This window comes from Pavona decussata, unplaced genomic scaffold, assembly GCF_977016875.1.
Source record: "Pavona decussata unplaced genomic scaffold, jaPavDecu1.1 SCAFFOLD_28, whole genome shotgun sequence".
NCBI classification, from domain to species: Eukaryota; Metazoa; Cnidaria; class Anthozoa; order Scleractinia; family Agariciidae; genus Pavona; species Pavona decussata.
The window spans coordinates 3,019,556-3,036,694 of record NW_028145451.1 but is presented as its reverse complement, the minus strand read 5'-3'; the positions used below and the strand labels follow the sequence as shown (position 1 = coordinate 3,036,694).

At 38.7% G+C, this 17,139-nt stretch overlaps 2 protein-coding genes across 6 annotated transcripts in view; one reads left to right on the top strand and one right to left on the bottom strand.

Moving 5' to 3' along the window:
* LOC146485130 (uncharacterized) overlaps window positions 1-17,139 on the top strand; it is a 38,193-nt gene that overhangs the window by 7,704 nt on the left and 13,350 nt on the right. Inside the window, exons 1-2 of one of the 5 annotated variants that reach the window (XM_085104093.1) lie at window positions 1,624-1,759; window positions 8,926-8,966. The exons of 1 other annotated variant lie outside the window; for it this stretch is intronic. The gene's annotated coding sequence lies outside the window, so the exon portion shown is untranslated. Of the gene's footprint in view, window positions 1-1,620; window positions 1,760-8,925; window positions 8,967-12,300; window positions 12,537-13,431; window positions 13,519-17,139 lie in introns of those variants that run through there. 3 more of the 5 variants (XM_085104091.1, XM_085104094.1, XM_085104097.1) reach the window with 3 other exon arrangements.
* LOC146485131 (uncharacterized) lies at window positions 2,497-11,812 on the bottom strand. The gene is made up of 2 exons (XM_085104098.1): window positions 11,405-11,812; window positions 2,497-3,810 (listed from the first exon to the last, which is right to left on the bottom strand). The coding sequence occupies exon 2, from the start codon at window positions 3,483-3,485 to the stop codon at window positions 2,724-2,726; it is 762 nt and encodes a 253-aa protein (XP_084960224.1). The 5' UTR covers window positions 3,486-3,810; window positions 11,405-11,812; the 3' UTR covers window positions 2,497-2,723.

Below are 17,139 nucleotides of genomic sequence, written 5' to 3'. Positions count from 1 at the left end.
ACGGCCTTTCTTCTTCATGGTATGTTTGAGACTGACCCTGTGGCAAGATACGTTACAATTTAAACAGGTACAATAGATACCTGAAAAAAGTTACATAAACAAAAACGTTACAATTTGAAATTTTAAAATACAACTGGTAAATAGGTATAAGCTAACGTTACCACGTAATAGACGAAAACAAAATACGTAACAATGAGTTCAGTAATTACATAACTTAGGAAGATGAAAGACGGGAAAAATGTTCATGTCTCATCTCCCCTATTAAGACCTAAAGGTTCAATAGTTTGACCTCTGTCGATGAGGTATGCCTCTCTAGCTTTGCGTACACTGTCACGATTAGATTTGATGAGTTCGAGAGGAATTAGTAGCATGTCAGAAGCGTTATGGTCGTTAGAAACTGAAAATGTTCTGAAACTGTGGTGGGTTTGGAACTGTTTGTTTGTTTGTCGACTGGTCTACGGTGTTCGTTAAAACGGTCTTTAAGTCGTCGTTTTGTTTCTCCTATGTATTGTTTGTGGCAGCGGTTGCAGTGTACCATGTAAATAACGTTTTTAGAGTTACAGTCTATATGATGAGTAATATGTCTAGTTTCGCCGGTAGAATGAAATGTGTAGCTGGTACGTCCGTCTGTTATGTAGTTGCAAGTTAAACAGTTGTCCCCACACCGAAAAGATCTATGGGGTAGGTTGTTTTGTGTGGGATTACGTAGTTTGGCGCTAACTAGTAAATCACTCAGGTTGTTGGTCCGTCGGAAGGCAACAAGAGGTGTGGCTTTAAAAACGTTTGCGCAGCGGGGAGATGAAGATAGGATGTTCAAGAGCGAATGTACTCCAACTAATGCTTTTGGCAAGTTTTCCAGACACTGTCCCACCCTTAAATTTGACATTTGCTTCTATTTTATCCACAAATAATTGGGCTTTCGGGAAAACCTTACACACATTTCATCCGCCGGATAGTAACCTATCCGGTGGTAAAAATTATCCGCTCTTTGAACAACTGGGGCCTGAAAGGAAAACTATTACCATGGCAACAGAACAGTAGGCGTCATTTTGTATCTTACCCAAGCTAGGTACATTTCTGTTGCCAAGTCTGAACAGCATCACTCCAATATTTCCCGAGTTATTCTTGATTTTGAGATTTATCTGCGTACTGAGACGATTTGTGAAGTTTTTTGAACAAAAAACTTGAATATCTCTTGAAAGAGAGAGGACAGGTCGGAAACGATAACACATTATTCGTCACTTTTAACGGCCTTTCAAATGAGCATAATTTATTTTTTTCTTTACAGGAACTTTAACATTTGCTTAACGAGACACATTCTTGTACTCTTGTTATTTTTAAGACTTCCGTTTTTTTCTGTTTTTGTCGGCATTGTGTATTTTGCTACCGTTAATTTAATTAGATGAACCAAAGCGAGATACAGATCTAACCTTTGAATAGCACAAGAGAACAATCAAGCCCGGATTGTATAACATGAATTGACAATTGAACAAACGGAGTCTGCGTTGCTACCCAAAACAAAATATGATTGATTTTGACCGGTACGAAGCCAATTTTAATTTGGCGATTGCCGATTACGTAACACTACGTTATCTTTTTATCTATTTTGGTTTCTTGCAGCTGTTCTCCTTAAGCTTCTTTGTGTTTTGCTATAGAAGGTGGTTTCAACCTTTTAGCCTGTGAATCTAAATTCCGGATTGAGTGTTGACTTTCAAACGAAAGCCAAGTAGCAGAACTTTCCAGCTGTGCTGTTTATAAGGTATGTTTGTTCAAGGTGTTTAATTTTTGTGAATATCTGTTTGGAAAGACTTCATGGCCTCTGAAATATGGATTGAGTCGTAAAGAAGATCTAAAGTTTTCTCCAACAAAATGCCATCTCAAAGTTTGTAACACTGGAACACTACTTTTTTTCCGGAGGGGCAAATATGTCGTTAAGACTGCGAAAAAAGGGTCAGCTTACATTTTCCGTAAAACCAACAACAGCTGGTAACTTCAGGGAATGAGATAGCGTTTCCTTACCGGCTTTCTGCAACTTAAATTTTTAGCTAGAGCAACCAACCAGAATAATCTGTATTACATATCTTTAAAAGAGTTCAACGTGATTTGGGACAGAGGAGACAATATGTTAAGTGTATTGCTTGAATGTCATATTGGCTGTGTCTGCTGTGAATGACAGATATCGTACGCCACTAATCATGGCCTCTTCCGTCCAAACAGACACCCCTGTTGTAATTGGTTTATTGTGCTGTACAAAGCGGTTTTAACTCTAAGTCTACAAAGGAAATTATAATTTGTAACAGTGCTAATCAACGGAAAGCAAATGAGTAGAAATGTTTTTGGTTCGTTTGATAGAATAAAAAGTGGGGACGGGTTCGTATCACTGTGGATAAATGTTAACGTCAACAACGCTCTTCATTAGTACTAACAAGTGGTACTGTTTGTTTTGACGAAGGTTTCCGCCAAAAAGGTCTTTTTGGCTAGTTTCAAAACACACAATGAAACGTGTAAATAAACGCTTTATTTTTTCTCACACCTTAAACAGTAAAAATATCTATCACTTGAAGAGAGTTAACAGGGAAATCCAGGTACTAGCTTTTACACATACATAATAACTGCTAATGCTTAAAAGGTTCACACGATTTCAATCACGTATACATGATTCCGCCCAAAATCCTGCCTGAATTGCAAATGTTGATTTTGTTCCACTAGAACAAGCAAAAAGGCTACGATTTCCGTGCCAATTCTCGCATCTTAAGTTTGTATTCCAAGGCTTCGCTAACACATTGGTGTTTCACTTTTCGTCCATTTTGAACGAAACCGGCTCCTATCGCCTCACTCGGAGCTTTATGTCTTGACATCAACAAGCTGGTGTCAGTCTTTACTGATCGTGCAGGGACGCTGTCTTTGGCAATCGCCCCTGCAATTTTTTCATCAGATCTGTCGCGAGTTTGAAACTCAGTAAACGAGATCGCTCGGCGACCGGAATACATTTTAAGGAAAGCAGAATAATGATTTGGCGGGTCAGTGTTTCTTTGCTCCGTTACATTCTGTGGATTCTCGGAATATGAAAGCATCCCTGAATCTGCAGATAAAGTCCTGGTCAATTTTCGTGGCCCTCTGCCTTCCGTATATCTTTGAATCATCTTCGATCCTCTTAGTCTTTCTGCTATCATGTCGCGCCTGTTTTCTGGTGTGCGACCGTCCGAGTCGCTGCTCCATTCTTTCCCTTTGCGGTTAATCGGAGGCAGAAAACTTGATCTTAGAATCTTTTTCGTCAAGCCGCTGAAGTTCCCCATGTCTTCCAGAGAAAGGTTGCACAAAGCGTACTCCAATTGCTCTTCTTTGCGTTTCTTTTGTTGTTTCACCGAAAGTTCTTCAAGTTCGAGAAGTTTTCTTTGTAGTCGACGCTCCTCGAATTCGTTTTTCTTTATGGTTCCATCTGCGCTTTCGCTCGTTAACGAACGCCTTCTCTCGCCAGAGTTCATTTCGAGTAAGGCAATCGATGTATGTATTCGCAGTTAAATGAGTTTTGTTCAGCGCCCGACCGAAATATGGCCAGTTGATGTGTTCTTTGGACACTTTGTGCTTAGTATGCGAAATTATTAATTAACGACAGCCTTTTCCGATTCCACAATAATCACAAGTGCCATTATAAGTTATTGATCATGTATGAACTCAAGCAGCGAAGCGTGGAGAACTGTGAAGCTAGAAACATAGGAGCACGTCCAGACTTGCTGAGATTGAAAATAAAATTTACATCCAGTGATAATATTCTTGCTGTACAGTGACGGCAGGTACATTGAAGCACGCCTGGACAAAAAAAGATGGGCTTATTTGGGAGAAAACGAAACGCCATGGCCTTGCATTGTCAATGCAAAGCAATGTATTCCTGACTGAAGCACAATATTAAACCAAATGATTTCTGTAGTTTCTCAGGTAAAGTTTACAGTAATCTAACGTAAATTACAGTTAGCATAACGTTTTACTTAATTGGTCGGATTGGCTGTAAACTTAAGGTGTTTTCGCAACTTGCGTTCGGTGCGGTTTTGGCTATAGGCCAGTTTTATTGAAATGCATGGAGCCTTTAGAAAACACTTTAAAAAGTGGTCACTTGTAAAAACGCGCCGACTCTAAAGGGTCGAATCAATTTGAAGTGGAGGGGAGTGAAAAATGCCACTTTTAGATAAAATGCAAAAAGTTCAAAATGAGGTTTCAAAGAAAACGAAAATGTTGACGTTGGAATTCTAGAAAGCTTATTTTTTCTGAAGCAGGCTTATAACGCCGGAAAAACTTGTCCAAAACTCCACCAACGCAACCAATACTTTGTTAAAATCTTTTGTCTTCACCGTTGACTGCATGTCCAATTGTTTGAGTCGAGTATCTATCAATTTTATCCCTGTCATTCTGTTCAAAGATCACGATATAATTCTCGGGTAGATTCAAACGCCTCGGTCGTGCTTTTGGACGCTCTTTCGCTTTTTTTCTTGCCACAACACTTTTATTAAACGAGTGCGTCCGGTCTTTTTGAGTTGAGTCAGAGTTGAGAAACAGTTCAGTTCTAAAAGTATCTTTTTTGTTGTTTATGTTATGAATGAAGCGCACTCATTTGGAAAACAATAGAAGGAACAGGTACAAAAGAAAATAAATGATTTATCGCCCTGGCAAACTTATCCAATCCATGCATTCTCTAAATTGTTGACGTTCAAGATTGAACACTGAACATTGAACAAGCTTATCTGTCGACCGGGGGAGAGAAAGTAACTCCAAAATGATAATAAATCCCAAGGTCACTCAGTCTGTTTGATCAACAGGAAAGTATTTAGAAAAGATACAAAATTTAATGATCCTTGAGGCAATGACAAGCACTTATAAATATTTGGGTTTTGAAGTTAAATCAAGTACTTTACTTGTTATTAATGCTCACTGCGTGCCAGTGGTTTGTGTACTGAAATTTTGTTATATGTGATTTACTTATTAATCAGAAACTCTGGCTTGGTGAACTAATTGATTGACTTCGTTTTTTCCGGCCGGCTTTCTTTTCTAATTCGCAACTGCTTAACAGGGGTTCCCTTTAGCTTGTCCTGCTCGTATTGCACTTAGTCTAAACAACCAATTTACATGTTTAATTTCCATGCATACAATTCTCAGAAATTACTTCCTTACTTGCATTGTTAACCCATTCCTTCGGCCCGAGTATCAAACCTGGCCTGGCACTTTGATTTCATCTCCGTAAATTGGTCATTAAAATGGAATCCACACTGAGGAGAAACTCTTCTATTGTGTCTTGTTTTAGTTGTTTCAACGTTTTGGAAAATGGAACGAATGAATCGGAGAGAATATTTGATGAGTTTGATGATGAAATTTAGCGCCATTTTTCAGTTTTGAAAATGATTTTTGAATGATTATTGGCGGAACGGGTGACAAGCAACAAATTTCTGTTTTGGCATGCTATATTTGGACAGAACCATTTAATTTTAATTTGCAACTCAGGTGTTAACATCAGTTTCCAGCCTTTACAAACTTGTTCATATAGTGTGATGAGGTTGAATTAATTTCCCGTTAATTATACCACAAAGGGAAATAATGCTGGTGTCAAAAGCAATCATTTGATTGGTTAGTGTCCTAGTCACCATGCCTACCAATGCAGATTTCAGTGAAAACTTTGAGTGAATTGCAAACTATCGCATTTTAGCCGGTGATTTGACAGCTCGAGACAGTTCACTGAGCTAAAACGAAAGCAACACGTTCCGCCATGATCCCTTCCTAATGGATGACTCAAAAACTGTCCTTAAACTGAGCAGACCACGCTTTGTTTCTCTGCCAGAAGCTTTCACGGAAATAAGTAATTCGTTCGAGAAGTTAGAACACAGTTCGTTCAGCTCAAATCTAGCAAAGGGCTTACCAAGACGCAGACGACATTCTATACACGCTCCAACCACTTCAGCTTTCACGAATGCACCTGACGTCCAAAACGTCTTCAGCCGTCCCTTGATGGTATCCTACCGGCCTCACCAGTTGGAGGCTCGTAGTGCTTTTGAGATTAAAACGAGGGAAGCTGAATTGCCTGGAGTCTCACGGAGGAGCCTCGATCCCCCAGTTTTTAAGGAGAAAATCAGGGAGCGAAAGAGCTCTTGTCCTCTTATGACAAGAAGCTTGAGTGTTGGACGTCGTCCAGCACCTGTTGATGCAGACTCGGTGGCACTTCCCAAAATCAGAGGGAAACACCAAGCTATTGGCAGAAGACACTCTCTTCCAGCTCCTACAGAGATAGTTTCACTTTCATGCAGAGAAAGCGAAGGAGAAAACACTTTTGCTCCGAAGCCATTACCGCAGATCAGTCAGCCAGAAAATCACAAATTTACTAAAGACATAGGATCAGTTGACGGTATAAAGCTTTGCGCGGTAGGTACCAAAGTCCCTCACAAACACGACCGCAGTCAAGCCTTGCAGAAACATTTGGAGAAAGCTGAGGCAAGGTATCATAATGACCTCGAGATAAAAGCTACCAGGCTTTTTGAATGGTTGAAGGACCAAACGGACGAGGAAGAGACAGATTGAGTGAGTGCTAATCACTCCACCGCTAATCTGTTATCAGGTCGTTTACCTAAGGACAAAATCTGAGACACGTACTCAAATATTGTTTTCTGTTTTTCCCAGACCGTTTTATTAGAACTTAAAGGGAAACTCGGAGTATTCGGCTTAAGTTAGCACCTTGCCACCTGCGGACTGTTGAACTCATGTCAAATACTAGAAACTGATTTAGAGCCCTCTTCAGGGAGTGTCAATAAAGTTTGTATTATATTGTAGCGCAAGTTGAGCTGGATAATATCCCCAGAATTTCGAAGAACGTTAGCTGGTCTTACTTTTAGCCAAAGAAGACAAGTTCCTGCCTAAAACAAAAGGATTTGATTCTCTCGCGTTACACCGAGTCTGAGGTAGCATTTTATTGGGGAACAAATAGATAAGGGTGTTAATTTCTAAACAAAACTGTGGTACTGCGTCGGTGGGGAGTAGCAACAAATGTTTGGTTTATCAACAGAGTTGATAACTAAAGGTAAATTGGCCACCGTAAAGAGATTCGAGTGCTGGAGTTTCGAGCGTTAACCCTTCGTCAGAGCGAATCAAGAAATTTTCTTGTAATCACCGAACTGAATCAGGCTGCCGAGATAGAGGTCTTTTGATGGTTTTTACTGTTTAGTATCAGATTTTATTCTCGCTCTTCATCAGTGTTCATTTAAGCCCAACGTTTTTAGAGTTCTTGTGTACAAATCCATTAATTAACAAAGCGATAGCCTGCAGTAATGACTAATTAAACAATGTCGATCAAATTTTTTTTTTCCATTGGTTCATCGTTAGTTGGCTCTTATTGCTTATAAGACCCTTAAATGGGTGTCTGTAAAACCGCGGAACCCATCCGGAACCAGTAATGATAATCAATTAAAAAAGAATACCGAAATATTAAGAAAAGTGATATACAGTTTCACCTAGAAAGGATAGAAAGGATGAATAAAACTAAGAAGGAAAAATTAGCACGTGACTAGCGAAATACTTGCGATACCAAAAGCCAAAGTCCAAAGTATTTTTTATTGACTTCAAATCATGGCGTGATGACTAATTAAAGAATGACAAATTCTTTTTTTATTGGTTGATTTTTAGATGGCTCTTATAGCTTATAGGGCCCTAAATGGGTCCCTGTAAAACCGCGGAACCCACCCGCAACCAGTTATAATAACCAATTAAAGAGGAATACCGAAATATAAGGAAAAGTGATACACAGTTTCACCTAGAAAGATAAGAAAAGGTGAATAAAACTAAAGCAAGAAGGAAAAAATAGCACGTGATGAGCGACGTGTTTGCGATATCAAAAGCCAAAGTCCGAAGTATTTTTTATTGACTTCAAACCACGTGCGTTAAGAGCTCCCTGCGGTTGTTTTCCACACAGTGACCACGAATAAACGCGAAGTCAGTCAGTTTTATCATTCAGTTTTCATTTTGTAGTGAAACCAGAGTACTAACGAGCAGTGAACTAAGACAAAATCGTGAATGCTAAGAATTAATTATTCCTGTAATGTTTGTTTTTTGTGACCTACAGTAAGAGACCAAATCAAACCACAAGAAAACAACCAGAAACTAAGGAGAAAAAAAAATTACTGTTAAATTATAGCTTGCTGTTTTTTCATCTCATATATGATTATTTTTCTTTCCCAACACAATGAACATTCCTGATATATTTTTAGTGTTCACGGGTTCTTGGTTCACAGGCGGTCTTATCAAATCTTGATAAGAGCCTTTAATTGTTCCTTTTTGCGATATTTGTTTTACAATTTGTTGCTGATTAGACCCTTTACTACAGGATCCGGTACTTTCATTTTGTCGCGGTGGTCCTTCCAAACACAGTTCCTGATTTTTATCAAACGGCTGGGTATTTTAATTATTAGTTATGCAGTTGTCCATTTCCTCCACAGTTACATAATCAACTTCGCTCTTGTTTAGTAATCCTTTAATTTCTTGAATAGAAAACGGCTTAATCGAGAGCCGTACTTGAGACCTCTGTCTTTAAGTTCTACGGCTGCAGTATCGGATCATGGATCTTTCAATACGAAGGCACTCGTAATTCCGCAATCTTCCCAATCTAAAATCGTCCCTTTTTATTGGTCGAGTTTCTGTCAACTAATGTAATGGCGAAGACCTCACAGCTGAAATTCCGGATCGAGTTGGACTTTTCACGTGACTATCAGATGTACAGCTTGTTCCATGACCTACAGTCAGAGACAAAATCAAACCACAAGAAAACAAACAGAAACCAAAAGAAAAAAACAAAACAAAACAATTACTGTTAAATTATAGCTTGCTGCTTTTTCATCTCATACCTGATTGGGTTTTCTTTCCCAACACAATTAACATTTCAGATATATTTTTTTACAGTTCACGGGTTCTTGGTTCACAGACGGTCTTATCAAACCTTGGTAAGAGCCTTTAATTGTTCTTTTTTGCAATGTTTGTTTTACAATTTGTTGTTGATTAGATCCTCTACTACAGGATCCGGTACTTTTATTTTGTGGCGGTGGTCCTTCCAAACACAGTTCCTGGTTTTTATCAAACGGCTGGGTATTTTAATTATTAGTTATGCAGTTGTCCACTTCAACCACTTTTACATAATCAACTTCGCTCTTGTTTAAAAGTCTTGTGGACATGATCTGTCTTATCTCACTTTAGTTCTACGGCTGCAATATCGGATCATGGATCTTTCAATACGAACGCATTCGTAATTCCGCAATCTTTCCGATCCATTCCCTGTTTATTGGTCGAGTTTCTGTCAACCAATGTAATAGCGAAGACCTCACAGCTGAGATTCCTGATCGAGTTAGACTTTTCACGTGACCATCACACGCGCGATTAGGCCTGTAATTAATTCTTGTAAATTAGTCTTCTCGCTACCCGCCTAGATTAGCTCTAGCTACTTGCGGGTTAGTGTTGTCTTTGAATTTTATGTTAAACATTTTTTAATAAACTTGAAACTTGAAACTTGGAGGGAGCGCCTCTCCCAGGCCTAATCGAGTGAACAGAGCTTTGTGTCGGGGTGAGGCCTGGGACGATCGCGATCAGCTCACCGGGTGACGTTACATTTGATTGCACTCGAAGCCAACACGAAATTCAAAGGGTTAACTTTGAGTTATACTGCTGGCAGCACCTTTCTGAGAGCCAAGCGAGAGAACTAAAAGGTTCTTGACGAGACTGGAGTGAGCAAAAAAGTGAGACGAGACTGGGAAACCCCAGCTCCCTCTCGACTTGTCCGCCCCAATTCGTTCTTTTTCTCGCCTTCATAACAGCTTGCTCTCTCGACTGTTGAGCCCCTGTGTGGGTATTTCCTAAGAGACGACGACTGCAGTCCATAAACTGAGATGATCTCAAGATTGAAGCAATGATTAAAAAATCATCAAAAAACAGATAGAAAATTTTAAATGTCATCGAAATTATTTGTCATTTCCGGTCATCTCTCTCTCTCTCTCTTTTGGCGATACAATGACAGCCAAAGAGTTACACTAGAAAAAAGGCAACTACAAAACTGAGCGATTGTTATTAGTTCTTGTTTGAATTGCTTGTTAACTCGTTTCAGTGGTCTGTGTAATGATTTCTAATCTAAAGTAAGATGTTTATTCACTTATCTAAGGCAAAGAACAAAACTGAAGATTGGGTTTAACAAATCAACGATTTGCAAAAAAACAAAGAAGGGAATAAATTTAAAATGCCAAGGTACCTAATGGAAAGGCGAACATATTCAGTTTACATCGTCACGCGATGGCGAGTGAACATTGACCGAGTTGAATTTTTGTGTGGTCTCAATTAAGATTAACATAAAGTCGTTGATGCCATGATAACTGGCCTAAACGAAACATTTCGTCATGGGACTAATATGCAATTTAAGGGACAAAAGTCCATTTGCTATACTAGGAATAGTTTACACTACACCTTTCCCCGCTGTTCAAGACCAATCTGTTATAAATCACTCAACTGCGATCTGATGCGCGAAGACTGAGGAGGCTGGACACAACTCGCAAAGCAGCATGGGGCAAATCGTCTGTAATTTCGGCTCAGATACTACAGCTTAGACCTCAAGAAACTGTAGATTTTAACTATGACAAGCTGAAAAAGTCGACACAATTTGACGTGTTTTCGAATTATCTCATCCAGTAATTGTTTGTTTTCTTCCAAGTGACAGAGTGTTGTTTTCATTCGCGGATTGATAGAGACGCAAAAGGTCCGAAAGCGCCAGCGAAGCCAATTTAAGCGTTCACGAAGACCCAATTTGTACGAATATGCTTTTGTGTGAGTATCTTGCCATAAATATCAATTTACCTTATTCGCTCATCGACACGAAGAATTCTTTTTTGCATGGAAAATGATGTGGTGGCATCTCGCACCTTTACATCCGACAAGGTTGGTCATCCATGCTGTATATTATGGGCATTCTTTGAAATCAAAGAAAATCTGGAAGATTCAGATCTGAGCGCAACCGGCTTGAAAAATAACACTCACCCGATGAGGAATATTTATGATATCTAATTTTCTCATAAATTAAAACACACCGTTATTTGCTGAGTCGACAACATTCACTGTTATACATAAGCTTGCTCTTGTCGACAGACGTGTCAAACGTTAAACCGCTACGTACGGACGATATTTGATTTTTCAGATAAATCTATTTATTAGATATGTACTGATTATTTTTGAGCGAGACAAGATTCAAATTCAAATTTCAAAAATTTTGCTGTTACGGTAAAAAGCTGTTAAGAAAGTTGTTGGGAGAGCTGTTGAAACGAAGAACCAGTCAATCTCTGCTTTATCAAAAAATATTTCAGTGTACTAAATTCACAGTCAAGCACGTCTATGTAAATTACTTTACTCATTCGAAGAAGCGCTCGAGCATTCTTCCCGAGAAAAGTCTCCTATTTTGAACTGAAACCGTTGGTTGTTCCTGAAAATTAAATCAATTAAGAAAAGCTGGCTATGGAACAACACCTTTGAGGTAGCGATTATGTTGAGGATGTAAACAACAACTTTGATGCGGAAATTTAAGACAAATCTCCGAACGTAGCCAAGTAGTTCAAAGATTAACAATAAGCGGCGGAGATTAACGCAGGCGGTAATATTCATCACGTTTCGAGTGTTAACCCTTCGTCAGAACGCGGACGAAGGGCTAACGCTCAAGACGTTAGCACTGGAATCTCTTAACGGTGGTCAATTTACCTTATCAACTCTCAGTGTTGCGGATACATCCAAACATTCGTTTCCACTCCCCACCGATGACGCAGCACCACAGGTTCTTTAGAAACTAACCCCCCATACTGAATGAACAGATCACAGGTCTCACGACGTCTTATGATGAGGCATCGTTCAACTCCAAATAAAAACACGTCCAAAAATTCGCCCCCCCCCCCCCCCCCCTCTGCCTTTTTTATGTTTTCTAGAAAATCCTGGATTTAATCCTTAGCTATGTTTATGACGCCTAAAGAGTGTACCGTCTTATCTGCCCAAGGTGATATGTGTTAAATGGACCAGAAAATTCATTGAGTTGCTTTCACTACACATAGCTATGATAGTCGATGCGAGATTGAGAGCAAAAAACCCTGTTCTTTCGATGTTAGTTCAGCTTGTATTTTAGTAATATTATCTCAAGCTACTCGGTCATGATAATCATGTGATTTCAACTACTTCTTTTCGTAACGCCCAGCCAAAACGGAACTTGAATTGGGGAAAACAAGTCAAAAACACATGATTTCCACGCGGCGCCGGAAAGCAATAATTACTCTTCCAACATTACTGAACTTCTTGCAAGTAAATGCTAATAACAAGCTTACGGCTCCCAGACTAATGTGGCTAGAGATTCTACCGCCATCTCTAACCGTCGTTGTACTTATTCAAAAGTAGTCTTGCGTAAGCTTCATAAAGAGTTTGGTTCCGCTTTCGGCAAACTATTTCAATTTGCGACTAACACGTTGGAACAAGGGTGGTTTTTGCTCCGGGATTTGTAGAACGTAAGTACAATCTCAAAGTTTAAACACCATCTACTTCAGAACTAAACTAGACTGTTAGATGTTAGTATTGCTTTCAACCGCACCAAGCTAGGGTTGTGGAAAAATGCCAATGAATTGTTACTCGCATCTATGACCTCTTTTGGGTCTTCGGTCCAACATTTTCAGTTTGTAATAGTCAGCACTGAGTAATACTTAATGTGCTTTGTGCTGTTTTAAGAGGTACAAACTGAATTACTTAACTAGACTATAAAAGTAGAGAAGGTGGCAATAATTAGAGTAAGCTAAACATCTCGTCGGTACTTCAGCTTGCTTGCCGAGTCAGTACCTTTAAGGTTGATTAGCAATTGAACAAAGAGAGGCTAGGCACCGTCGGCGGTCGCACTGTTTGTTTTTCGTTGGATCATAATTTGGTTCCAACTTCCAGCTTTAAGCAGAAAATGCACGTATTTGTTGATTTTTAATCCAGTCATCATAACGTACTTGATATGTTAAGACACATCTTGTCATACGCGCGAAGGGGTTTTTCTTTTTGAAACTTGACCATAATCCAGTGCTACGCACACACATGCAGGGAAATAATAGACAAGTTTTGAAATAATTCATGCAGGATGAATTTAAGAGGTCTTATTATGAATGGAACTTCGACTCTTTCTTAAAGGCTCCAAAATACTACACAAAATCATTTTTAAAAATCGCCAATTTTGGAAACAAAATTGATAATTACTGTTATTTCCGGTTTACGCATAATAGTTGTACCTCGCTCGACTGATGGAATGATGTTCCTTCCGGTACGTATTTCCGGCAAATCTTGGAGTTCCGCAGAAATGTTTCTATTTGAGTAAGTTGTTTGTTATCCAACAACCAAAAGCACTTTTTCCACGGGCGGATAAGCGACTTTCCCTCATCGTCGTAAGAAAGCTCCATTCCAACGGGATCGCAGTTCAAAGCTGTTGAATTCATTTTGATTAGTTGGTTGGCAAGGGTAAGTTGTTGTTCTTGTCCATTTTCTCTCTGGTCCGGGCCCATTCCCGGGTTAAGTTATTTTGATAACGGAAAAATATAGGAAAAGAAACGGAAACTGATCAAAACAAATTTTTTCTTCCATTTGCTTGTCACAAGGTCGTTACTATAACTGCAAATAAGATGAAACCAACAAAGTATACTGACACTACACGGATCTTTTTCAAAGGATTGATATGTAAAAAAGAACCTGCAATCGTTGAAATGTAATATAGTTTGCAGAAAATTATAACGGAAGGGAGAAAGGAAGGAAACTTCAATCAAGCTAAAATTACTAAGCTAAGAAATAAAAGATCGATAACATCGTCCAGTATGGGGTGACAGTTTTGCATGGGTCCTTGCACAGTTAACTAAGGCCCGCCATACTGTTAGCAAAGAGCTATAATGCACGGTTTGCAAGTGATATTTTAAGTGTTCATTAATGGAAAGTTTCATTTTTAAAACCTGCCATCGCAGAACTATACTCTACCTTATTTTGATATGGGTATTAAAGTACACGAAGCTACTACAGAAGAAATGGAAGCAAAGCCTCATCACATCAGCTATAACTGATGCAATCTTTCGTCCGTCGTTGTAAATGATTTGCAAGGGGGACTGAGAGAACTATACTGATAAACTGTTTTGTTTTCGAAATTTATTTGTATCAGACACAAAGTCTTATATTATGTTGGTTGAACGACACCGAAACCTTGTTATTCACTCTGAGTGTAACAGCCTTGAAACAATCTTGCGACTGACTGGCGATGATATTAGTCGGCCTGTGTCACAATAATAGGTTAATTTTATGTGAACTTAATTATTCACAAATGGCAACAAATTTAATTTTGCATTGGCCAAGTTGGATTAAAAGTGGAGTCTCCAAAACGACTGATTTCATGCGGTAAGTATAGTTCATTTCACCTATTTGCGACATTTTGGATCGTTCTGATGGCTATACAATGAAGGTTACGAACATTTTGAGGATTTCACCTTGTATAGACATCGATCTGACTGACAACTTTGATGGTAGAAAATGAGATATATTTGCAGTCCCCCTCCAGCCAAGAACACATGTCTTGGAAAACTTAGCCGCTTTTCGTTATGCTTTGATATAATCGTAGCCTAAGCAGTCGAGTAAATGAAAAATTGTTCTAAATTGATCTCGAACAAGGCGAGCTAATTGGATACACATCAGAGCCTTGTGTGTCTAGACCGATAAACACAGTGAAACAGTTGATTGCTTTGCTTAGTTCTAATGTTGTACTGCCAGAGTATGTTAGCTATTTCGTGTGCATGTTTACAAAACTGTGGTTTTCATTGAAGCACTACTAGATCGATTTCTTAATTTTTTAAGCCAACCTACTTATCAAGTACAGAAGACTCAAATAACTGATATTAGTAAAATGTTTCTGTTTGGGGGCCCTCAAAGTCAGGTGTTACACTTCGAAATCCTCTATAGTTACACAAGTAAAACTGGCTGTAAGATGCGTTCTGAAAAGCTTACTTCTATATAAATTTGAAATATTAACACACTATGACTTGGGGTGTTAAGAGAAGATTTCGCAGATGTCTATATCCAGTTATTTGAGTTCTTAAGAGTAGACGATTGTAAAGCTTTGAATTCTTGAGAGGACATCCTGATCTCTGAGCCGCCATGAGTCTGATTCATTAGTAACTGAGCCTTATCAGATCAAACAAGACGCTTATAAACACAACCAAGGAGTGGTTTTGATTCTCACACCATCTTTGACTTCAATAGGGTATTTGCAGAATAAATGGGTACGCAAAAAGCGGTAATTCACTTGAGAAAACTAATAAATAACAAGTGGGAACCTAAACTAAACTGCTAGCAAAATTTTTACCACACCGAAGTGTTCCACAGTATTGTATGTATACATAACGATCTCTGTAGCTCCCTAGTAACAACTAAGTTTGACTTCTTTGCCTTCAAAGACTTCCTGTTGAGTCACGAAGAAACATTGAAAGGGAAATTTTTCCTTTAAGGAAAATTATACTGGGGATGTGGTCAAGAAGCCGCAAGATTATGCCGACAATTATACTCTTAAGATACTTCAACAGCTTTTCCTCTTAGTTGTATTTCTGTTTGTAGTTCCTGTCTTCTTTGTGGATAAAGAGATTGTCTTTATTTGTTTGAGGTTTGCAACGCCTTTACTTTCAAGAGCGTTCTCGGTTAAGTTCGGAACTCGACGAAACCAAATGGGAACTTGGAAAAGGCATCACGGTCCTGTCAGCAATTGAAAGAATTGCCCTGTATATTCAATAGTTACCGTTGTATAGCGACATACTCTTTAGTATTTTACATCCAGCCCAGTCAAAAGATAGAATAACATAAACATTTTCACGAGCCAAGGCAATGAGTATTGAAATTGGTAGAACGTTGTGAAAGGGAACACGCAGCTCTTAGCAAATCTGAACCATACATTTTACTTTAATTTGTATTCTTTCATCTAAACCCAAACAATTACGATGTTTACCAGACATTAATAATTAGCTTCATTCTCAGGCTAGTCTAGCAAGCGGCGCCAGATGACACTGACTAGTTGAGGCAAAAATCTTACTTACAGACTGAACCTGGATATAAAAAAATTGAAACCTCACTAGTTTTATTGGTTTTTGTCATGGTGAGAGACGTCTTAGTGTGGTTATCTTATAGAAAACGTAATTAACAATACTTTACAACTGGGGCTATAAGCATTTTATGGAACATACTAGTTAGTGTTGAATACATTGCATACATAAAGTTAACAATATTTTGGACTTAGCCTGGAAATTTCAACTGTAGTACTATTATAAGAAACTGAGAGGAACTGTGTAGTATATTTGATATTGCTGCTGTGAGGAAGACCAGTATTTGATTGACTCTCATCGAGATGGGAAGCAACTAAGAATTTAGCTGAGAGCTGTTATGAACTGATGTGGTTTATCATTTACCAACAAGATGATGGAACACTATGTCTGAATGCGTCGAAACATTTGTAAATTTGAAGGCAAACGATCTATCTGATTCAGCCCAAATAAAGGAAATTTGCAAAGAGACCCTAAAGAATCTGTCGAGTTTTACCTAAACTATCAACTGAGCAAGTGAAAGACATAGAGCACTCTAGGCTGCGAACTACTCTGCGTTCAAATATTCATTCCGTTGACTATACATGCCGTTAGCTAGATTAATTCAACAACTCTAATTTTTGTTTTGATCCGGAAACTATGACTTACGTGTCATAACGATCATAACGAAAGTGTTTTTCTAAGCTCAAGAAACAAGTGCCACGAAATCTTTAACTCTCTCTGTTTGGGAACGAAACGCAAATTACAAAATTGGAGTAGAAAATCGGTCATATTGTTAAAGATTTTTCTCTTCTCAGAAGAACAGCTAAACCCGTGTTGCAGATCAACAGATGTGATTCTAAAAAGTGAAATAGTAAAGTTAGTTCAAAGGACATTCGTCAAGTCTCTACATAGTCAACTAGCTTAACTTTAGTTCGACCTAACTAACAATTTATTTTTTCTTCATTCTCTCCGATTCGGCTTTTTTTAACTTCACTAACGGGAAGTTTTTTTCGGAGCTAATCATCGAGGAACCGGA